General features: G+C 43.1%; 1 protein-coding gene across 11 annotated transcripts; it reads right to left on the bottom strand.

Annotated features, from left to right (window-relative positions):
* Window positions 1-185: 185 nt before the first annotated feature.
* ARAF (A-Raf proto-oncogene, serine/threonine kinase) lies at window positions 186-22,838 on the bottom strand. Of its 11 annotated transcripts, none has more exons than XM_034433981.3 (17): window positions 22,630-22,838; window positions 20,016-20,153; window positions 16,319-16,550; window positions 13,808-13,914; window positions 10,983-11,085; window positions 9,849-10,003; window positions 9,652-9,738; window positions 8,798-8,945; window positions 7,927-7,954; window positions 6,541-6,683; window positions 6,047-6,249; window positions 5,755-5,931; window positions 3,770-3,816; window positions 3,377-3,495; window positions 3,086-3,217; window positions 2,452-2,586; window positions 186-704 (listed from the first exon to the last, which is right to left on the bottom strand). In XM_034433981.3, the coding sequence occupies exons 3-17, from the start codon at window positions 16,538-16,540 to the stop codon at window positions 612-614; spliced, it is 1,899 nt and encodes a 632-aa protein (XP_034289872.2). In that variant the 5' UTR covers window positions 16,541-16,550; window positions 20,016-20,153; window positions 22,630-22,838; the 3' UTR covers window positions 186-611. The 11 variants fall into 11 exon arrangements, with proteins under 11 accessions (XP_034289872.2, XP_087744824.1, XP_034289874.2 ...); XM_087888698.1 differs by having other exon boundaries at window positions 6,541-6,680; XM_034433983.3 differs by having other exon boundaries at window positions 22,469-22,654.
* Between the last annotated feature and the right edge of the window lie 1,497 nt (window positions 22,839-24,335).

Here is a 24,335-nt window from a genome sequence, read left to right as displayed (position 1 = left end):
CCAGCAGCTCTTGAAACGAAACAACCGGTTAGCAAGATTTTGTTGTTGACGCAATCTTAAATCTATAATTTGACAGGACTGAACACACAGAAGTCCCTAAACCAGACAGGCCTTGATGTTCTATGATATTATTGCTTGATAATTCTCCACTCTGCTTCTTATAAGGAATATCTACAAACCCCACATTGTAGTTTCACTGTTATTGCTTTTTTAATCATCATGTTTCTTTTTTACACTTTTCTTTCTGACTTTCAAAACAAATGAACAAGAGTTCCTGAAACAGGTTGAGCCCATTAAAAAAGTGCTCCTGGAGAAGATGGAGCCCAAATCACCTCACGGTGGGCTCTTTACAACACGGCAGCTGCTGTTTGGAGATTCCTTGAAGCCATAGGGCTAAGAAGAGAATAAAAACCAGGCCACACAAAAAAGTGGGACTTCCTCTGTCCATAGTTGTAGAAAAGACAATGCAATTCCAGGTGCCCCCACTGCACCAGGTTCCCAACTTTACGGAAGGGCTGAGTACAGGAGCTACTGGCCTCAAGGACTGCATGGCCCTCAGCAGCCTCACTCTCTGAATTCACATCTGCTGCAGAGCCACAGAGCTAAAGTGGTCAGTTGTGGGCCACACGGTGCAATGCAGGTTCAGAGGCGCTGCGCTCTATCTTGGGCAAAGAGTGCTGAAGTGATTCAATGGAGGCCAGAATCTGAAAGAGAAGACAAAAGAGTTTCACTCAGAGCAAAATCTCACAAAATGCTTATCTTAGCAGAGTTGGGTTCAAAATGCTATTGTAAGTAGAGCTGGCCTAGCTCTAAAAGAGACCCAGTAACAATAGTACTAAAGCTGCCAGAGCATCTACAGAATCTCAGTTTCCTTTCACCTTTTTCAGAAAAGCAAAATCCCATCCTTTTGACTTGCTGTTCAATAGGCACAAAATATAAGAACTTGAAGGCCGTAGAAACTCCACAGAAGTTTGTCTCTCTTTATGTGACATAGATGAAGAGAGAAAATGTGTAAATCTGCACTTTGTTGTTCCCATTTCTTTCCCCTCTCTCCATATCTCCATGAAGTAGAATGATGTACATTAGATGAAGATCTGTTATATGAAGGTTAGAGTGGTGAGGTGGCCTAGAGGTGGAGCTCTCGCCTCATAATCAGGAGGCCGTGAGTTCGATCCTAGGTAGAGGCAGATATTTCTCTCTGGGCACAATGAGAATGTATCTGCATTGGTGGACAGGAAGGGCATCCAGCCAGTAAGCACTCTGCTCCAGTCAGTTGCCCAGACTCCATCCGGCAAGGGATTATGGGGTCATAAAAAGGGTGATGATGATATGAAGATCTGCGTGATTTATGCCTCTAACTGTTCTCTGATCTTGGAGTTTTGGTTCACTTTTAGAAAGAAGTTATATGTTAAAAAGAACACATAGACACTGCAATTGCATTGGCCTGCCTCAGAATCAAAAGTCATAGGAGGAAAACATGACAGTGAAGTCATGTATGGTAGCAGTTTAGATAGTTATATATGGAGATGAGAAGGTCAAGAGAGGAAAATTTAATCTTTCTCTTTCATAACACTATGATATTTAATCAGCAACTTTAGGACACATGCAATACACGTAGTCCTCAACGTACGGCCACAACCGAGCCCAAAATTTATGTTGCTAAGAGAGAAATTTGTTAAATGAGTTTTGCCCTGTTTTATTACTTTTCTTGCCGCATTGGTTAAGTGAATCATTGCAGTTGTTAAAATTAGAAACACGGTTGTTAAGTGAATCCTGCTTCCCCACTGACTTTGCTTCTCAGAAGGTCGCAAAAGGGAATCACATGATTGTGGGACACTGCAACCGTCGTAAATGTGAGTCAGTTGTCAGGCATTCGAATGTAAATCATGTGACCATGGGGATGCTGAAATGGTCATAAGTGTGAAAAATGGTCATAAGTCACATTTTTCAGTGCGGTTGTAACTTCATTCAGTCACTAAACGAACTGTTGTAAGTCGAGGACTATCTGTAAAGCATTTCTTCATAGAACTCATAATTAACTTGATGGACAAGAGTGCATGGAAAGCTGTACAGAGACAGCCTGAAGGCTCATCCTAATCCAGCCAGTATCTCTTGTCCACCAAAGCAGGAGATAAGAGCAATAATAGTATTTTTGGCTTGCATTTCCCAGCAATTGAAAGTCAAATAATAATATATTGATGAATATAAGTGTTCTGATTAGTTGCTTTATCTTTCAAAGATTTGTCTATTGGCTTTCATGACAAAAATTACCTCACATCTTCAAAAGAGAAGCAGGCAAATCCATGGGCACATGCTCTGTACCTCTGCATACTAGATTGCTGGAGATACATGATATTTTGCTGATTGGTTTCTCAGCAATGTATGTTTGGCCATCAGCTAAAACATCACCCTGATTGAAGGATCTTACATCCCAATCCCTTAAGGTCTCACCTGAGGGAAGAGGGGTCTTTCTTCACGACTGAATTTAAGGCAATCACTCATTAGCCTGCGCATGGCTTTGGGGCAATTGCTTGGCACCTTGCCAAGGTCAGGAGACAGATATCCCCGACCAACCATGAATATGATCTAGAAGAACAAGAGAGATGCAGTGTTATTTAAAAACAATGTAGGAAAACTGTGCAAAGCAGAGTTTCTGACATTATTTCCAAGTCTCTCGCCCCCCCACCCCGTAGCTCCACTCCAGATCACGTGACCAGTAGAGAGAAAAATTTGAATGGAGGAGTTGGCAGCATTCTACACCATGGCCCAAAGAAAGACAACGGAGGAATTTTCCAGGTATGTTTCTGGCTTTGGGCTGGATAATGCCCAATTTTGAACATGAACTTTCTAATAAAAAGGGGGATGGACTATCTGAATCTGATAGGGTCCCTCCTTGAAGAACACTTCAGAGGGAGATCAGACCACGGGCAGAATATGAGACCCAGCAAGGACTTTGGCTACTTTGAGAATCACTTGAGCCCTTTCTGTTGGCTCCATTAAATAGCCAGCGAGGACCATTTGGAAAAAGAGTTAGGACACAGGATGCGGCTGAACCCAGTATTCCCTTCCTTCCTTCCTTCCTTACCTGGTCCCGGTTGTTAATATGACTATACGGAAGAGTCCCTGAGAGCAGCTCATAGAGGACGACTCCATAGGAGTAGACATCTGACTGGAAGCTGTAAGGATTGGGGTCCTGCATTCGAATCACTTCTGATGCCTGAGGGAGTCCAGTGGGAAGGCATTAAGATTTGCAGATGGGGTAAGCCAAACCTTTCTATTTTCTAGAGAAAGGACACTGTCCGTTTTCTGCTACCTATCTCTTCTCCTCTCTCCCAACCCTGGCCTGTTTCAAAGCTTTAGCTCCCAACATACACACCATCCAGAGGATGGAACCACTGGGTTGTTCCACTTGCTGTGAGCCACTCCAACGTGTCTTCACTGTGGCAAGGCCGAAGTCACCAATCTTCACTGTCAAGCCTTCATGCAGGAAGATGTCTGGCAGCAGTAAGTGAAGGAACTTCACCGGTATCTTGGCCTGAGTACTTAATCACTTGTCCAACATTATCTATTCCTGACCTCAGTTCCCCAAAGTCACACTTTTATCTCATGCAGTATCTTGGGAATACTTACAGTTTAGGAGCTCCAGCTATGTAGTACAAACCCTCTTTTTTTTCTACTCAGACATGCTGGCTCTTAGGTGAATAATTCACTCAGTTTTCCTTAAAAAAGGATTCCCATCCAAGACCGAACAGATGCAAGAGAAGGATACTATTAGATTTGAGGTCCCGGTGGATTATGTTCTTAGCATGAAGGTAACTGGGGAAAAGAGACAATGAGTTATAGCAATAGCAATACCACTTAGACTTACATACTGCATCACAGTGCTTTATAGCCCTAAGTAGTTTACAGAATCAGCATATTGACCCCAACAATCTGGGTCCTAATTTTACCAACCTCAGAAGGATGGAAAGATGAATCAACCTTGAGCCACTGAGACTTGAATTGCTGGCAGCCGGCAGTCAGCACAAGTAGCCTGCAATACTGCATTCTAACCACTGCGCCACCATGGTTCTTATTTTACCATCTTTTGTTTACATAATCATTCATAGCTGTGCCTCTCATTTTTCTGCCTGCCTGCCTGCCTGCATGTATATTGGGCATACATTACATAGAGTAAGCAATTTTTTTTTTTGCTTATTTTTTCTGATTCAGGCATCTCACCATTCACCAGAGGGCCATTTATGCTGTATTAGGTCCATTTCTCAGAGCTCAACCCCATGAACATACATGGGGTTCTCAAATTATGACCTCTCATTGAGAAACTGTTTAAATTTGTGGCAATGCTGGACAAAGGGTCCTGGTGATGGGTCCTCAGCATTCTAACCATTGCAATGTCCCAGCGGTCACGAGACTGCATCTGGATGCTTGGCGCCTGGCTCAAAATGTTATTCAAGCAAGCCGCAGTCACATGATCGCAATTTCTGGTATTCCCTGCTGGCTTCCCACAAACAAAATCAATAGGGATACTGACAAGAATCAGAAGTCAAAGTCGCATGAGCATCTGGCATAAGGACAACAGGACTGCTGCCATTGCCATTACTAAGTGATGTGGTCATGTGACATCACACTTTATAATACTCTTTAGTACTAGTAATTTTGATCCTAATTGCTGTTGGAACCTAAGGACTACTTATAGTTGCTTCTCCATCTGCGATATTTATTTCAAACCCAGTGGAATCTTATGGCCTCTGCCTACGGTTGGTTGGATGTTGTGGAGTTCAACCTAATCCTACAATCCAGGTGCCGATTCTCTATGCTGTGCTTGTAACAACAGGAATATTGTGGTCCAGACTTCCCCAACCTAGGTATTTGTCAACCCCTGAAGCTGACCTGACCACAGCCATTTTGAGGCTTCAGTGTTGCCACACAAGAGCTAAGGGGGAATAGAGATAGATTTTGTAGCCAAAATAAAATACTTTCCCCTGGGAACCAAGGACATTCTAACACCTGGCCAGAGAGAGGAGGAGTGATGTTACCAGGCAACCGGACGGCACTTTGATTGGACCATGTGACTGATTGTTTGGGGAAGGTGAAAAACTTTTGCTTTTAATTAGGTGAAAACCGCAAGAACCTTCAGAGTCGGTTTTCACCAGAACTGTGCCAATATGGTATACCCAATAAAGCTATTCTTTGGGGAATCCACTTGCTTCAGAGGTTTACTTGCTTTGGGTGTATTACTTGGAACCATGATAGTATTCTGGGAATTGCAGCCCCAAAGCAACTGGAAGATGCTTGCTTGAGAAAAAGTGTTGCAGACAGCGTGGGCCAAAACTAATGATGGTTCTGGAAGTCAGATGATTTCAAAAAACCAATCCTAAACCTGGTCTGCCAGAGTTCTTACATTCCTTAACTGGGTTGTTGTTGCACTGGTGATTTTGGTATAGCACATTTAATTAGTTCTGCTCTTTTAATGATTGTAAATTGGTGGGGGGGGGGTTTATTGGTTGGTTATGCTTTTATAGGATTATCGCAAGAGTTGTGATTATTTAAAGTGCTGTTCGTTGAAAGATGTGCTCTAAATAAATATGCCATTTATTATTGCTAAAACCCCTGTGGGATTATTAGGTTTCCACCTCAGTTAGCTGAGAGGCTCTGAGTAGACCCCAACCAGGAACATTGTTCATTGTCTGCTCTCTTCCTTTGCAACTGCTCTTCAAAATGTGCTGCCTTAGGACTTGATGGCTCTACACTCACTCCATGCCCTGTGCTGTCTGTCGGGCCACATCAATCCGTTGCACCATCTCTAGGGGTGTTTCCTGTACATGCAAATGCTGATAAAGGCTGTTGCCTTCACACCACTGGGTGATGATGGCGAAGCTGGGTCGAGTCATGAACCCCATAAAGAGCAGTATGTTGACATGACGTGTCTTCCTGAAAAGTAGGAATGAAACAGGGGTCAAAGACTTCCTAGGTAAAGTCTCCAGGATCGGCCTTTAAATTAGCCTCCCCCCAAATGGCTGCCAAACCATGCACACACTTGGCCTACCTAAGCACCTGCATCTCATTCTTGAAGGCTTGCACTTGCTCATTGGTGGGGTTAGTGACCTTGAGGATCTTGATTGCCACATCCCCATGCCAGCGGCCTTTGAAAACAGTGCCGAAGGATCCAGCCCCAATGCGTTTCTGCAAGGTGACCTCATTCGGGGAAACCTCCCAGTAGTAGCTTGAGTCCCGATAACCCAAGGTTTTCTATGAGAAGGAAAGTGGCACCAAGGAAGAAGAGGAGCCATTGGGAAAGAAAAAATGTTTGCAGGCATAGTGTCGGCTATCACCACAATGAAATACTGTTCCATGTATTACTCCTGTTAAAGACCCTTGCTATCAACCCTCTAGCACCTCTTGGTCCATCCAAACAGCCCAGCCATTGCCCTGGTACTATGCTTACTAGTACAGATACCATCATTTCTTGTGGCTACCATTTTGAAATATCCAGTCAAGAACCACATGCCAAATTATCTCCTTTCCCACCCCAATACTCACAGGCTTCTTCTTGTCTTCAGAAGGCATCTTGCGCTCTCTCGGAGACTCGCCTGGCGATTTGGGGTGTGGAGAACGTCGACCAGGAGAAACGGCAACTGAGGGGGCTGGTGGGGTGTTAGGAAACAACTCGGGCCCACTCACTGCTGTGGCAAGAGGAAAAGAGGGATTTTACTCCAACCTAGACCACCCCTTCAAATGATCTTAAGAAACTTACAACTATTACAAAAGCTAACTAAAAATCAAGGAGCATGTATAAAAAAATTCACAGAAAGCATAGATTGGAAAATCAAAATTTGTCCGTCTTATAACAGAGTTTACGATCATTTCAGGAACTGGACTGATATCAGTGTCTGTATTAAGGGAAGGGCATGGTTTCTTCACACACTGCACAATTAATTTATGAAACTCATTTCACATAAATTGTCAGCCAGGATTTGTATCAGCACATTTGTAATATAAGGCTACAAGTTAAAACCAGACTTGATAAAATAGAATACAACCACAAACATCAGTGAGGCTAACATAAGATTTTTTAAGTCTAATTAACAGAATGTCTCACCTGCCCCATGAATTTGTCTATAACTTAGAAAAGTGGGCAAATATTAATGCAACATTAGATTGCATATTAGAATATACTTTTGCATCCTCCTATAACTGGAAGCTTGATTTTAAACTGGTGTTTGAGAAGAATCACATGAATTGTTGCAGAGGAGTGGAAGATAGGCTGTTCAGATACAAAAGAACTCCAAGCCTTAATGGTTCCTGCTAGCACTGTCAGCCCTGGAAGTCATCTTTTTCTTTGGAGCTTCAGGGCTGCCACATTTAGTGCCTGGGAAAACGGGAGGGGTGAACTACAAGGAGTCGGTGGAGATATATAGCCATAACATCATTTTTTTCTCTGGGAGTCAAGGACGTTCAGCCTGCACCTGGATGGGAGTGACTGGGAATTGTCCCCAAATGGGACGATGAATTGATTGATTGGACCATGTGATGGACTTGTGGGTTTTCCACAAAATGGAGCTTTGAGGAATTGCTGGCCTCGGAGTTGGGGATGTTACTTGGAACCCTGACAAGCACAGCCAATGGCCAAAGTGATGACCACTTGCAGCCCAACATGTAGAGAACCATATGCTTATCATTTGTGGTGATAAATCATCTGGACGTCCAACAGTCTTTCTCATCAAAAACAATCTGATCATGTTAGTATTTAGAATCTGCCGCTCTGGTGCATCTGCTGTTGCATGACACTGACTGTCAATCATTCTCAGAGATCATTATCCCTGATCCCTGACACTTGGTCCCTACAATACAGAGCAGCAGCCCATACAGAACACTCATACACTCACAAGGCACCCCATTCAATTACTACTTCATTGAAAAACTCACCATCTGTGTTGTGGTTCCTGGATATGACCTGGAAAAGGAAAAGGAAGACTCTGTGCTCAGTAGCTGTCTAAATAGAACTGGATTCCCAAAACAGTAAGGTTGCTTGCTTGCACCTTGATATAACTTTTTCTTCAAAGCATTAGGCCTACTTCATACCATTACAGTATACGGATTGGCCAATACAATTCAGAAGCCTCCTTGGTGAATACTTCTCTGCTCAATCCTATCCCCAGAGAAAGTCGGACTGGGTTAAGGATCTTCTCACATAAAATGTAGAATGTTATGGATTCACCCAATGAATTTGGAATCCTGATTTCCCACATTTGATTTTCTAGATACAGGAAATATATGGTGAAACATTTCACCAACACGGAATCTACCTACAGGCTGAAAGATAACAACTCATGGTGCTTTTTAAAAAATTGAACTCAAGTATCCTATTTAAATGCAAAATCTAGTGAATTAACACAATAATTAAGTTTTAGATCTACCTTTCAGAGGTTGATAGATCAGTAAAAAGGACCCCAAACTACATATGAGAATAAGAAACCTAGTTTACAGGCCTACTATCTTTTTGAGATCTATGAACTCTTAACTGTCCAGATACATTTTAAGATATTTTAAAATATACCAAATATCCTGAAGAGATTAATTTATAAATAACTACGCCGCAAAATTTGCATGTTGTCATATCTAGACTAATTTTGACCAATAGATGTTAGCTAAGACTAGTGTTAGATGTTAGCTAAGATCATTTGTTGCAAAGCCATATGGGTACCAGTGTCTAGGTGACACTTAGTGGGCAAAAATAACTGAGAAAGAGAGAAACATTTTAGAGAGGAGCTCATGAGGCAGGTTCAGATGGTCTCACCTCAAGGATGCTGCTGTCCACAGGGCTGGTGGTGCTGATCATATGGACATTAGGGGTAGAAGTTGAGCGGTGTCGTTGTAGGCGTCCATCGCTGTGAAGGCTGGGAAAATTGAAGGCATCTTGATTGAGGGGTGACTGTTTGTTTGAGCTGCAAAGGAAAAGGAGGTTAGGAATTTTCACTTTCCAAATGAAAATTCTTAAGTATTAAGATGACATATTCTTAAATATGTCATGTGAGTTCTCCTCAAGTGTTATTTTTCTTTCAGCAGAGTATACATTTCTGTCCTCCATAAATGAAATCAAGGAATTATTCCCTTTAAATAAATACCACCAATCTTTTCTTGAACTTCTCAAGCATATGTTTTGACAGGGTCACAATTTGCCCAGATGGTCTATATTTTTTCTTCTTTACAAAGAAGTTGAGCTGGTAAAGATGTATTTTATATCCAGGTTCGCCTATTATGCTAAACTAATAAGCAGAGGTTCAAATAAATAATATATGGGTTCACACAATATGCTAAGCTTTATCATCTAATAAACCATATTATATCTTAGCATAATGTATGAACACTTAATGCAACAGAACAAATTTGGTTATGTATTAACATGTACCTCCCCCTTGCAATTCTCTACAGTCCCCTGGAAGCGCTTGCATTTTTATCTGGATGCTTTCCAGATGTGTTGGCATAATGACTCCAAAGGATTGCCAATGGCTGTGCTGCTGTCCTAACATATGTTGACATTACTAGTGGAGTGCAAATTAAGCATTGTTCTCTCTGGCTTCATACTACTCCCTGGTGGAGAGTTCCAGTTCACCTCTCCCAATGCAGCTGCCTAATGAACAAGTGTCTTACCTGACTGCTTGAGGGGTCATGGGTTTGTAGCTAGGCTGGATAAAGGTTGTGGGGATATGGTCTTGACACAATTCATGGCTGTAAACACTACAAGGGAGAAAAATTGTCTTCAATACCAAACCAATGAGACCAATTTTTTTTATGAGCTCATCTTCATAGCAGGTGAAAGGGAGGGCCCCGAAGGGAGGGATACTCACGGTTTGTGGGTTGTAGCCAGGTCCACGCATACTGTAGGCACTTTGCTACTGCAGTGTTCATGGAACTTGTAGCCACATGTTTGACATCGAAAGCCATGGAATATGAACTTAAGGCAGAAATCGCAAAAGGCCAAATTGAAATAGGTCTTGCGGACCTGTACAAAGAAACAGATTAGGAATATGAAAGGCGAAATGGAGGAGGAAGGTTTGGTTATCTGCCTGATGGTCAGCAGTAAACAGTGAGGTTATGTCAGGGGTCTGCAACTTTAAATACTCAAAGAGCCATTTGGACCCGTTTCCCACAGAAAAGAAAACACCAGGAGCCACAAAACCTGGGTGGGGGTGGCCAACTTGGTGTCACTCACTTCCACCAGTCACATGACCCCCTAGCCACGCCAACCCAGCTGGTAATTAGGGCAGAGAACCAGTTGTTAAAAAACACCGGGAACCACAAAATCCTTTTGACATCTCTCTCTCTCCCCTCCCTCCCTCTCGCTCTATATCTCTCTATGTCTCTCTGTCTCCCCCTCTCTCTGTATCTCTCTGTCTCTGCCCTGGCCACTTCTCCTTCCCCCGCTATCGCCCTTACCTTCTCAGGCCAGGCAAGCAGTGACTGGGAGGAGAGGGCGAGGGGCGAGGCCAGCCAGCGGTGGGATCACCTGACAGGGAGCCACAGCTGAGGGCCCAAAGAGCCGCATGCGGCTCCAGAGCCACAGGTTGCTGACCCCTAGGTTATGTGATGAGATTTGGAAAAATTATCCAAAGTCATATCCATTCAGAAACAAATCAGTTCAGACTATCAAAGTCTTTCATGCTCTTGGCTGTGGTAATAGAATCCAGTGATTTTGCTGAACAGCGGAACAGCACAGGATTTTTGAGTTGCTGTAGTTGATTTTGGGGACAGAGGACGTTAAAGCATTTTTGTAACATGGGAAACCTCCAGCCATGCTGCTGGCCTCCCATGTTCATCACTCCTGGCCAGCCAATAAGACACACAATCATCAGTGAGGAAGACTTTGATCCAAGAATATCTGCAGCGCTGCAGATCCCTCATTCATTTTACACATTATTCTGGAAAAGAACTATCCCACGCAAGTAGAGTAATATGATTTTGCAGAGTTTTGCAGGACTCACAAAATTGTGCATAGTAAGAGGAACATTCTCCAGAACTTCTACAGAAAGCTCAGCCCCTTCCAGATTGACCAAGTCTGTCTCCCAATCTGTGATGGTTTTTCGCCTGCATAGAAGAAAATAAAAAACAAGATACTAAGCACCATCTAACTTGGTGAACCCAAGTCTACCAATCTAACATTCCTTCCAATTCAACTCTGAAATCAGAGTTCATACTTGCTCCTCAGGGGCAAAATTACCCATTTTAGAGAGACCAATTTAAAATGTGTTCACATGTGAGTTCCATGTAGATCCCTAGTATTCAGGGTGCAGATTTAGGGAACCAAAATATGAAATCCTCTCGTTTGCCTGAAATATTACCTTACCACAGGGGTGAAATGCTACCGGTTTGGTCGAACTGGTATTTCTGACGTTCAGCTCTGCCACGTGGTTTAGCTTTGCTAGAAAGCAGGAAATCCTACTTTCTAGCGAAGCTAAATCGTGCAGCACAGCTGACCCCCCTCACTGTTCTACTTACCCAAGCCTCCTTTTGGCATGTACTGCACATGCACATGCAGTGCGTGTTTGGCACGCAGAGCACATGCGCAGCCAGCAAACTGGTAGCAAACTGGTTCAGATTTCACTACTGCCTTACCACAGCAAAACTGTTAATGGATAAACAACCTTCAACACGCAGTGAGGAAACAAGTATCTTTTTTCAACAACACTGTAGCCCTTTGTCTACATTTGGGCCCTCTAATTATTCTCCACTGTATCTGCTTTTTTTCCATATTATGTTTGGGAAAATGAGGAAGAAGTTCTGACCTCAGTATGGAATGTTAATGTTGACAAATATTACAACAGCTCAGGAAACAAAACATTTATTTATTTTATTTATTTTTATCTTATTTTATTTGTATACCGCCCTTCTCCAGCAGGACTCAGGGCGGTGAACAGCTGAGATAAAACAGAGCATACAAAATTTAAAAAACAGTTTAAAAGGTAATTAAATAATTTCGGCCCAAAATTTAAAACAACCCAATTAAAACCAATTTCAAATTTAAAACCGAAACAGATGGGATCAAGCCAGCCCGGCTAGGTGAAATAAATGAGTTTTCAGGGCCCGACGAAAAGTCCGGAGGTCTGGTATCGTGCGTATCTCTAGGGGGAGGTCGTTCCAGAGGGCAGGTGCCGCCACAGAGAAGGCTTTCCCCCTGGGGGTCGCCAGCCGACATTGTCTGGCGGACGGCACCCTAAGGAGGCCCTCTCTGTGCGAGCGTACTGGCCGGTGGGAGGCTATTTGCGGCAGAAGGCGGTCTCGTAGATACCCCGACCCTAAGCCATGGAGCACTTTAAAGGTGGTCACCAACACCTTGAAGCGCACCCGGAAGACCACCGGGAGCCAGTGCAGCTCGCGCAGGAGAGGTGTCACATGGGAGCGACCCGTCGCTCCCATAATCCCGTGCGCGGCCGCATTGTGGACCAGCTGGAGCCTCCGGGTGCACCCAAGGAGAGCCCCATGTAGAGAGCATTGCAGTAGTCCAGGCGGGAAGTGACGAGTGCCTGAGTGACCGTGCGTAGGGAGTCCCGATCCAGAAAGGGACGCAACTGGCGTATCAGGCGGACCTGATAAAAAGCCTCCCTGGCCACGGCCGTCATATGCTCTTCTAAAGACAGCCATGCATCCAGGAGGAGGCCCAAGTTGCGAGCCCTCTCCGTGGGGGCCAGTGATTCGCCCCCAATAACCAGCGATGGCACCAGCTGGCTATATCGGGACGCCGGAAGCCACAGCTACTCGTCTTGGAAGGGTTGAGTCAGAGCCTGTTTCTCCCCATCCAGGCCCGCACGGCCTCCAGGCACCGGGACATCACTTCAAGGGCATCGTTGGGGTGGCCTGGGGTGGAGATGTACAGCTGGGTGTCATCAGCGTGCTGATGGAACTCCACCCCAAAGCCACGGATGATCTCACCCAGCAGCTTTACATAAATGTTGAACAGAAGGGGCGAGAGGACCGACCCTTGCGGTACCCCACAAACAAGGCGCCTCGGGATCAACCGCTGCCCCCGTCAACACAGATTGCGACCGGTCAGAGAGGTAGGAGGAGAACCACCGCAAAACGGTGCCCCCCACCCCCAACCCCTCCAATCGGTGCAACATGATACCATGGTCGATGGTATCAAAAACCGCTAAATATACTAAATGTCGGCAAACAAATGCTGTGAGAGAAGGGGGAATTGTCAAATTAGATGAAATTAAAATCTCACATATGTCTGGAGAGCAAGTGTGCTCTCCAGACATTGGTGGAGGGGAAGTTCTGCTAAATGAAAGAAAGTGGGCTGTGAGGAAAGACTGTGTGGAATAGGGACAGAGCAAATGTGCTAATTGGAAAGCAACCCTTCTTCACTCTAAAAATTGGGACCAAATTCCAGATTTACCAGTCTGAGCCTCAGAACTGACCGACCTTCATACTTCAGTGACTGGACTGTCTCTCTTCTTTTCTCTTTACAACTAAACACTAGAGCCTCTTGGCCTAATTAATGAAAGCTGGAGATGGAATTGCTACCAGTAGGCAAACATTTGGTCCAGTGAGTAATTCCTTGTGAAAGCATGTAAACTTTGGTGTGTAAAGTTTATTTGGAGTTTGGAGTTTGTTTGGAATTTGTTTCTAGATATTTATTTATGCTACTTACGAGGAATGCTTGCAAAAACCACAGAGAATGAAACAAACTGAAGATGATTTGCCCATTTTTAAAAGTGGCAGGAGACAGTTTTGGGTCTATATACAACTAGCTCCGCTCATGTTTCCTCCAATTCCTTCTCATATCAATCTCCTCACCGGGGTTACTTACCCATCACCCCTTTTTCTGTAAACAACACAGCAGTCCTGGTTAAGTCCACGCACTTTCAGGGCCTTGTCTAGGGAGTCATATACAGTCATACCTGGCCGGACAGTGACCTAGAAGGAAACAGCAGAGTAGTCATATGATCAAGGTAGTGTGTAGGGTCATGGGTTTTTTTTTTTTTTTTAAATAATAATAGCCTTTATTGTCATTGTACATCATGTATACAACGAAATTGGTTTAGCCTCTACTGGTGCAATCCATAACAAAAATACAAGACAACATGAATAGTATAGAGGATAATCCTTATACAAGTAATTGGGGAAAAAACTAGGCATACGTTCCCATAGGTATGTGGAGTGATTGTGATTATGTTTAGGAGTCTGACAGCCCATGGGTAGAAGCTGTTTTTAAACCTGTTTGTCCAGCTGGCTATACTTCGGTGTCTTCTGCCCAATGGTAAAAGTGAAAAAAGACACAGGCCAGGGTGTGAATCATCCCTAAGTATCTTCCTTACTCTGCTGAAACAGCGAGACCTGGCGATGCCAAATTGATCCTTTGATTCCCATTTCCCACTGAGGTTCTAGCTGGTTTTAAATTCTACCTCTTGTTCCCTGATCCCTACAATATAGTTCTCAGCCTACTGGTCATCTGAATAAGAGTAGAAACCAGAATCCTAAATAATGCTGCTAAAATGAAATCCATTGTGGTTCACTGAAGCTGGAGAGAATCCTGGCACATAATGACTAATACATCGATTAGGGCAACAGTTGCAAAGGATCTTACAGGAAGTGGCTTATCTTTCTGTTAGGATTCAGAGCTGAATAAGATGGAAACTACTGTACATTGATTGCTATGATAGATAACCGCAGCAAAGACTTATATAGAGAAATTGTGGCCTTCCTGATATTATTGGACCTCTTGGCAGTATTCACTGCCACTAATCATGGTGTATTCTTGGACTGCCTTCTTGGCATGGTTTGGAAGGGGAAGACACAGTTTTATAGTGGTTCCACATAATCCTGAGCAGCGAGTTCTACATAGTAATTAAGAGGGAGGAGTCGCTACACAAGGCCCATCTATCTGCCCCATGTTATTTAACATCTCTATCAGAAGTCACCTATCATTTTGGGAGGTTGGGCTAAGATCCAGTGATTGGACCAAAGTCACCCAGCCAGGTTTCATGCCTAAGGGGGACCGGGGGCGGGGGGGGGGGGGGGGGGCTAGAATTTATGGCCGCCCAGTTTCTAGCTGGACCTTAGCCACTATGGATTCTGATGATTAAAGTTGAATGAGGAGGAAATTGGTAGGCTTGGATGGGGGTGGGGTGTCACAAAGTTGGATGGTGCTCTTACCAAGTTTTTTTCTGTGCAGGCAAAAAAGAAATCATAGTTATAAATTTCAAGCCTAGATTAACTCACGGATGTAATGGAAATCCTTAGCTGATGTTTGGAAAGGGTGTGGATGAGCCTAAACAAGCAGAAACTGAATCCTAATAGGATGGAGGCACTGTTCGTTTACAGCTACTCTGGCTTGATCATGGCTCTCATGTTGAATTTTGTTGCATTTTCCTTGAAGGATGTCTATGACATGGGTGTCCTCCAGCACTGATGGTTTCTGCCTGATCAGCAGGTGGAGGTTGTGGCCAGAGGAACTTCTGCTCAGGTTCAGATGACTAACCAGAACCCATGCTTGATCAAAAAGGTAAAATGAAATTTCAAAAGCAAACTCAACAGCTTGAAGTTTTAGCAAATTTTATTCTCTTAAGGTACTAATTTTGGTCCAGGTTTAATTGTGATGGGATTGGGAACTCCCTGCTTTCACTGGATGGTTGGACTCAGCCACAGTTCTCTTTCAATACAGATAAAAATGTAATCATTGTTCTGTTGTGTCTTTGGCTCAGCATTTATTAGAATTACTTAAGAGCTTATTTTTCTAAATTTTAAACAGATGACAAATTACAAAAATAAATTGCTTGTTTTAGAACTATGATAAAATTAAACAAAAGCTGATTATTTTTAAAAAACAGAACAAAGCAACTGATTCATTATAAAAGAAACCAGCAAGATTTACTTTCAACTCTAACTTGCAAACAATATGATCTACATATATTTATTACCACATATGTCCTCCTTTGTCTCTTTCACTCTTCCTCTTTGAGATTTTCCTTCTCTCCCTTTCTGTCTGCTATTCTCTCAATCTCTATCTCCATATTTTTTTCCTTTCCTTCAAAAAGGTAAACAAACATAAAAAGAGTGGGGAGTTTACTGGGCACGGCCCACTTTTGATGGAGGGGGGAACAACTCATCATTTTCATGCAGATGTAGAGAACCTGAGACTCCAGTTGTTGTTGGACTCCATCATTCCTAGCCAACCAGGCCATAGATGTTGGAAGTTGTAGTCCAAAGCACCTGGAAAGTGAGAGGAACTGTATCCCTCTCTTACAGGATACCAAGCATTCTAATCAACTGGAAGCACCAGATCCTTTGCTCTTCAGAGCTGTCTAAATGGCCAACTCACCACTGTTCGCTGTTGATTGGGAAGATCCACCTTAATAGTGCTCCGATTCTCAGCCATGGCCCTCCTTCCTAACCTTCTCCTGCAAGAAGCAATCACTGTTGTCAGGGTACCCGAGAAAGGTAGGATGTCCTCACTGCTACCCCCATTTGAAGGGTCTCGATCTGGAGAAGGTGAGGAGAAGCCATTGGAGAGAGAGTCGGAGGAGTATAAGTTGCGCTTCATGCGGGTGATTCTGAGGAAGAAAAAAAGACAACAGACCCAAATGGATATTGGAGACGGGCTTTCATCCACGTGCATGACCTACAACACTACAGAACATGTCCAATCTCTGGCTGGCAATGATTTGTTTGCACCTTCTTGACTGAAAGAGGCAAATTAAACAGAACTTGTTTAATCTCAATCCCAGTTTCATACACACATGCATATGGGATAACTGAACTGCATCTGGAGCAAAACCACAAGTAAACTGTCCAACAGGAAATTTGGCTGAAGTATTATTACAGATTCCTCCCATTCCTGTGGGGAGATCCTAATGACCAGAGAAGAGAGGAGGCAGTGCATATCCCGTGCTCTAACTCAACCTCTTCACCAGGGAGGTTCCTGCCTTGTTACTTCTGGTCAGCTAAGAGACAAATCAGGAAGCATTTCAAACTTTTTCTGGATAATGGGTGCTTCAGTGGGAATTATCGTTGGGTAGTGAGATGTTAATAATTCCGAACAGACTAAGACATACTGCTTGTTCTTTCCAGATAAAGACCAACTTTTTCTGAAAACCCAAAGAGCCTTATAAATCAGTGTAGATATTGAGCTGGATGAATCAGTAATCTGAGTCAATGTAATGCAGAAGTTGATGCCCTTATGCTCCCTAATTGACATATTCAATGAATATTCATCACATCATAACGAGTTTTAAATTACTATTACGAGGATAAACTTAAAAAATTAGGGACTGCTGCCCCAAAATTATGAATGTAGATGTATCACTCAGTGTATCAGCTAAAGGATCTCTTCTGGTCTGCTTGCACAGACACTTATGGTTTATTAGCATTAAGATGTAGTGCAAGGGTCTCCAATTGTTTTGGGCCTGTGAGGACATTTGGAATTTATTTTAAATTTATTAGAATGTTTAAAAACTATTAAAAATAAAGAATCAAAGGAACAAAAGAAAAAAAAATAGAATTATGACTTCTGTCCTTTCTACCAAGTAGTTACCATCTTATTCTTTCACCTCCCCCTTTTCTCTGTTATCCCCTTCCTTTATAGTCCCCAAATCCATAAATGTCTGTGAGGTCATTTGGAAAGTTGAAAGTATGTTAGAATCATCCTTATAAATTAGGTAGGGAAGAAATATTGATGGTAGCCAAGGAATACAGTATATCAGCAGGAATATTTGCTCCCAGACCTCATGCAAGGGACCAAGAGGTTATAGAATGTACTTGAAGTCTTGACCCACAGCAATAAAAATAGTCCCCTTATGACTGGTCACTTAATGACCATTCAAAGTTATGAAGGACCTCCTCTAAAGGTACTCTAAAGTATGAAGCCTCCACCATGATCATGTGACTGCATGTCGGGCACTCGGCAACTGGCCTCCATTTACAGCAGTTTACAGCATTCTGCAGTCACATGACTATGTTTTATGTTTTTGCCAACAACTGTTATTTACGCCCAGTTTTTGGCAAAAACAACCCATAGCGATCAATGGGTTTGCTTTATGACTGTGGGTGTCACTTTAAAGCTGCTTAACTTAACAATTCACTTAACAATGGCTTAACAATAGCTACAAAGGAGGTCATAAAATTGGATGGGTGACCCGCTTCATGACTGTCATGACTAATGACAGTAATGGGAAGGTTCCATTACAGTCATAAGTCAAAGACTACCTGTATAGACAGAACTTCCGCAGCTGCGGTAGAACCAGAGACAGTCTAGGTCAATCAGTTCCTCTGTGCTATTAGTAATTTCTCATCCCCAAGGAAGAATGGGAAGAAGCTTCACAAAAAAAACTAGGACTAGTCTATAAGTATTGGAAGATTGCACATTTGAAAATGACAGACGTCAGAGAAGTCAAATCCTCTTGCATAAAGAGATTGCGTGTTATACAAATTGGTCTACTAAAGTACTTCTTCACTAACAAAGTATTCATCTACTTTTGCAAGACAACTGATCCTTTAATTCATAAATCCCTTTCTTTTATCCTCCAGACCAGGGCTGTCAAACTCCTGGCCCATGGGCCGGATGCGTCACGAGCTGGCCACGCCCACACCTGGTTTAGCGGAGGGGAAAAAAGTCCTGATATGTGACATGACACTGCCATGACGACATTGAGTTTGACACCTCTGCTCCAGACCTTGGATTATCATCTCTAACCATGCCAGCTAAGGCTGAAAGGAACTGGAGTTGCAGGAGGAGTTGCAGTATGGCAATACATCACATTAGGAAGCTGATTTGTCAAGATCCATTTGTGATTTGCCTGATTAAATGGGAGAATAATGGCTCTGAGGTCACCCCCAGCACATTAACAATCATGTGATAAACTGACTGTTTAATTAAGTGATATTGTCTTCCTCTGTGAGAAAATGTTGTGGGTGGTCACAGATGTATAGAACAGAGAGCTTGAATAAAATATATTTAAAGAGAACAAGAAGACAGCAACATAGTCAGACTGTAAGCAGTTTTGGTAAAATATATACCCTGCTACAACCATTACTCAAATTCCAAGTAGCAATTGCTCTTCAGCACTGAGAACTTCAAATTTCAACTGCAGTAGACACTCTATATTTCTGTGTATGAAATTTATGATGTGTGTGCCTACATTTATTGCTCTTTATATACTTTTACTGTATTTATAGCTCACTTGCTCTCAGTCAAACTAGTCCATAGGGAGCAGCATACAGAAATAAATTAGGGTTAATTCTATCTCAGATCGCAAAATTAGACCCTCAGGGGTAAATGCAATGTCCCTGCTATTCTTCATGCAAGAGTTTTCTGTCAGCAATTAATTTACATCAGCTCTAGGGACTTGCTCCTGGTTAAAGCCTAACTCTCAGTAGCTGTTTTCACTAGATGAACATTTTCTGTTAAATTGTTCTCTAATGACGGGGAGGCATATCCATAAGAAGAAACAAATGAGCAGTTTAGTCACTCAAGTCCATGTTAATCATAGGTATTATAAGCAGCAAACTACTACCTCAAAGTAAAAAACCAAGACAGGCGTGTGAATGGAAAGGGTAATTACAAGACTAATCCAAATTGAGAAGAAACTGGCTATAGGATAAATGTCCCTTTAGTAGCTCTTCTTCAATCTGTTTGTAATCAATAATCACAATCCCTTTTTTCTATTAAAACCAATTAAGGACAGTTTACAATCAAGATTAGGATACAAAATCTATCCTCAATGCAAAATAAAGCAAAGATCCTCAGCATATCCATCAAAAAGGAAACAATTCTGCAACCTGATAACTTGCAGTTATCAACTCTCACATTCCCCGTGAGTATCTCCAAAGTTAAGAGATATTGGAAACCCATCTGGAAAGTTATGGATTTTTCACCCCAATTTAAAAGCATGGGGGGGGGGGTGTTTCAGCAGACCTCCTTTGCATTGTCTTGAGTTCCAGAGGAGAAACAGCCCTGCGGATTTCAGATATACCCCAATTTTTCATATCTGACAGCAGAGAGGAGCAAAGTCGCACTGCACCTGTCAATCAAGCCAAGTCTCTTAGACACAGCTGCGTCTGGAGTGGAGGCAGGTTTTTTCCCTTATGAAAAGGAAGCTGAGAGCTGGAGTGAAGGTAAGTTCGTTCACAAAGATTTCTTCAGTGTTGAAGTGCAGGTACTGCAAACAGAATAGGAGCCTAAGTTAAACTCATTTGCTGATTAACCACTGGTTTTTATTTTATCTTCTCAATCCTTCTCAGATAGATATCTGTATAGATCAACAGTTTTCTATTAGTATATCTTCTTTTTCCCGACCTAACATCAAGTAAACGTCCACTGGTTTGAGGGCAAGCAAGGAGCCTCAAGCAACCAAATCCTTTGATGTCACTCACGCTAAACACAGTCCAGTTAGAAGAAGCCATTTCCATTTGGCTTCCACGGATGCCATTTGTATTTTTACCTTGCAGAATCTTGGACCCATTACATTTTATTTCTCAAATTAGGGATTTCTTTCTCACCATCTTTAATGTACCAAGGCAAGAGCCTTGGTAGTACAGTGGTCTAAAGCACCCTGTTATTAAGACCAGCTGCCTGCAATTACTGCAGGTTCGAATCTCGCCAGGCTCAAGGTTGACTCAGCCTTCCATCCTTTCTAAGGTAGGTAAATTGAGGACCCAGTTGTGGGGGCAATAAGCTGACTTTGTATAAATATACAAAAGTATGAAGGCTATTGCTTAGCGCATTGTAAGCCGCCCTGAGTCTCCGGAGAAGGGCGGCATATAAATCAATTTTTTAAAAAAAAAAAAATCCTTAAAAGTTCTAGTTGCCCAAGCAAAGCAAGCAACTGACTCAGGTGGACCAATTCCCCATGCTGCTAAGATGCAACACAACAGTGTTCTCTCCCCTGAAAGCCCAATTCCAACAAACTATTCATGCGTGCTGAAATGCCCTCAAGCACATGTCCTCACTGCAAGAAAACTGGCCTAGCAAAACTATTGTGTTTTGGATAGCCATTAAAAACCTGGTCATTCAAAAGCATTCGAGAAATAGATTTGGGATGAGAAGGCTTCTCCTGCTATGGGGCTGGAAGTTAACTGACTACTCCTTAGGTGTTGCTGTTCTGTTTTGCTATTTGTTGGCCGTTATTTCTATTCAAATGTTTGCACTGACATTTAAGCCACCTAGAGCCTTCATTTGGATTAGAGTACCATTTAAACTGTAGTAAAAATTAAATTCAATTAAAATTAATTAAAGACAGGGACGCGGTGGCTCACTGGCTAAAACGCTGAGCTTGTTGATCGAAAGGTCCGCAGTTCAGCGGTTCGAATCCCCAGTGCCACGTAACGTAGTGAGCTCCCGTTACTTGTCCCAGCTTCTGCCAACCTAGCAGTTCGAAAGCACGTAAAAAAGGCAAGTAGCAAAATAGGGACCACCTTTGGTGGGACGGTAACAGCGTTCCGTGTGCCTTTGGCGTTTAGTCATGCCGGCTACATGACCACGGAGACGTCTTCGGACAGCGCTGGCTCTTCTGGCTTTGAAACGGAGATGAGCACTGCCCCCTAGAGTCGGGAACGACTAGCACATATGTGCGAGGGGAACCTTTACCTATACCTAAAAATTAATAATAATAATCTAGAACAGGGCCCCCACCAACAGACAGAAGCATCGTTAGGACTTCTTCTCATCGAATTGTCTTGGGGCCACATTCAACCCAAGGTCCTGCCTTTACCTCTAAGCAGGTATCAAGGGACTGTTCTAACTACTTTCCCCACTAAGGGGAAATTCTTCAAGCAAGCACTTCTTTGACCGGCAGAAGCAGGAGCAGGAAGATACCTCTGGGGCAGCTGTTTAAAAATAATAATAATAATAATAAAAATCTAAGGCATCTCCATCCTGAGACGGAGGGAACTTGTCCTGCAGAAGATTTGTCCGGGCTCTCTTGGTTCCACAGCTGAGGCTCAGACTTACTTTTAGGGAAAGGAATCCACGACAAGAAGGTGGGCGGGGAAGATTTGCGGAAGAGAAAAATCCACCGACCTGTAAATGGAACCAGAGCCGCAGGCCAAATCCAGGCCGGTTCGCCAGCATTCCCGAGGCACAGAGGCTTGTTACCAGCGGATCGTTTGGACTCTGGCTCTAACTGCTGGCCCACGACCCGCCACACCTTTCCCAGCGCCGCTTGCTGGAATTGCCCGAACCAAATGCATTCCCCCCAAATGCAGCCGATCCCAGGAAGCGGCCCTCCCCCCAGTTCACCTGCTCAAGCCAAGAGAAGCTCCTTTGGCTAACGGGGGGAAAAAAAGGGCCTCCGGGGCATTTACAACAGATTCCCCCGTCCACAGATGCGATCCTAAGGCGAGGAATGGGCGGGGGTCCATCAGAAAGGGACCGACGGAGTGAACTGAAGCACCTCCAGTTCGTATCAAGGCTCCTACTACACGGGAAGATACCATAACCCGGAGGGGGGGGGGAGAAGAGGGGAACCCGATTTACCTCCGTCCAGAATGACACGGGGGAAACCATTGTACATGACCGAAGAGGCACGCTCCAGCCGTTCGCCCTCCCACTTGCTACCACCGAGGGGGTGGAGCCGAACCAGGCGAGCGGAATGAAAGAAAATGTAAAAGAAGGACCAAAAAAAAAAGCCTACCTACCTGTCAGAGAGAAAAATCCACCATCTTGTATGAACGCTCCGAAGGGGCGTGGTCAACGAACCCACGTCACAATGAAGGGAAGGAATCTCCCCGCACAAGGAAAGAGTTTTAACTCCTTCCGTGCCTGACAGAAGTGGAGGAGTGAAGGTGTCGAGAAGGCGGCGCGCTAGGCGTGAGACCGAAGATCGAAGGACACTGGGGCATTCATTCTAAGGAGAAAACCAGAAGTGGTTGCGCAGCGTTAAATAATAATCAATTCTGTGTTTCTAAATGAAAGGTTACTCTGTGTGCGCGCTGACACCAGGCTTTCCAAAATGAGTTTCTGCAGCATTACAGCAGCAGCACTTCATTTGTTACAGGTTTGTTGCAAAAGTTGCTCAAAGCCGGATGGGGTCTCCTAACTAAGGCTAGCAGATCTGAGCTAAAAAAAATCCAGACGATTACTAGATGGATGGTAATAGAATTCGAATTTTCTTATCTCTGTGTTTCCTGAAGGTGCGGGTAGTTGGTTCTCCTAAAATGCAGCCACCCGTCTGTATCTCAACAGAATTTGATGTGAGTGAATAAAATCACCTGACTTCTTTGCTCAAATCTCTTGCAAGGTGGTAAACTAAATATCAAAGGGAGGAATTCTAATACAGTCCTTTTAAAAAAAATTCCTGACATACCAGCAGTTTGGAACAATTCTACCATATTAGTTGTGCATTTGTAGTTCAAGATCCAATGTAGACACAGATACCTAAGAAATAGATTCTGGTAATTTAAGACGAGACAATTACTTGCCCTATGGACAACGGCAGTGTTCACACAACAAACTTAATCAAGTCAATCCAGGCCTAGTAAATTTATTCCCACAGCAGACTGATTTTAGTTAAGGTTAATCCCAGTTTCATTTGGTTTAGTGCATTACTAAAGACTGAGTCCCAGTGATATGAATATACATGCATGGAGATTTTATCTCAACAGGGCATAAATACTTGTCATTGACTTTTTTTCCTTCCTGGTTTGTTTCTCAAGTTAATATCCTATAATTCTGAGATTGCTGTGGTGGTTCCACATCTAAGTGCTACACAGTCATTTGGAAAAGGCCAAACCTGACCAGGTGCTGCCACCTGGTTGAGTATACAGGCCCAGAAAATTCATTTATTAAGTAAGTTGTGTGAATGTAGTGGCTGACATTAAAGCTGAGGCTTCAGAGAGGCCTGGTACAGGAGGGTTTTCATTGTTGACTGCTATTTATAAATGTTGTAATGCATTTTGTAAATCTTTCTTGTACTCTTGTTAGGATATGAGATGAGCTATCAATATTTTGAAATAAAAAGGTCCATGTGTCTGTGTGTGTATACATATAGCGGCCAACAAGTACTTTGGAATTGTTTATTCTCAGCTCTGTGTGTGTGTATGTGCGTGTATATATACACACACAGCTGAGAATAAACAATTCCAGAGTACTTGTTGGCCACTACAAGCACACATACACACACACACACACACACATACATACACATACAGAGTTTTTGTTTTCCAGGCTCCCAAAAATATCTCCAAGTGTCTGTTTTTAAGCTTTTTGAAATTTGCAATATTTTGATGGCTGTAAAAAAACAAACAAGGGAGTTGAATGACTGAGCAATGAGATTCTTAGCTACTTGCCAGATTTTAAAAAGCCAGCTACTGATCTCATATATGGTGAAAATAGTTTGAAAAAA

Source organism: Pantherophis guttatus, chromosome 2 (genome assembly GCF_059756535.1).
Source record: "Pantherophis guttatus breed Tessera chromosome 2, ASM5975653v1, whole genome shotgun sequence".
NCBI lineage: Eukaryota > Metazoa > Chordata > Lepidosauria > Squamata > Colubridae > Pantherophis > Pantherophis guttatus.
Note: the sequence above shows the minus strand (reverse complement) of the source record. Positions and strands in the feature narration are given on the sequence as shown.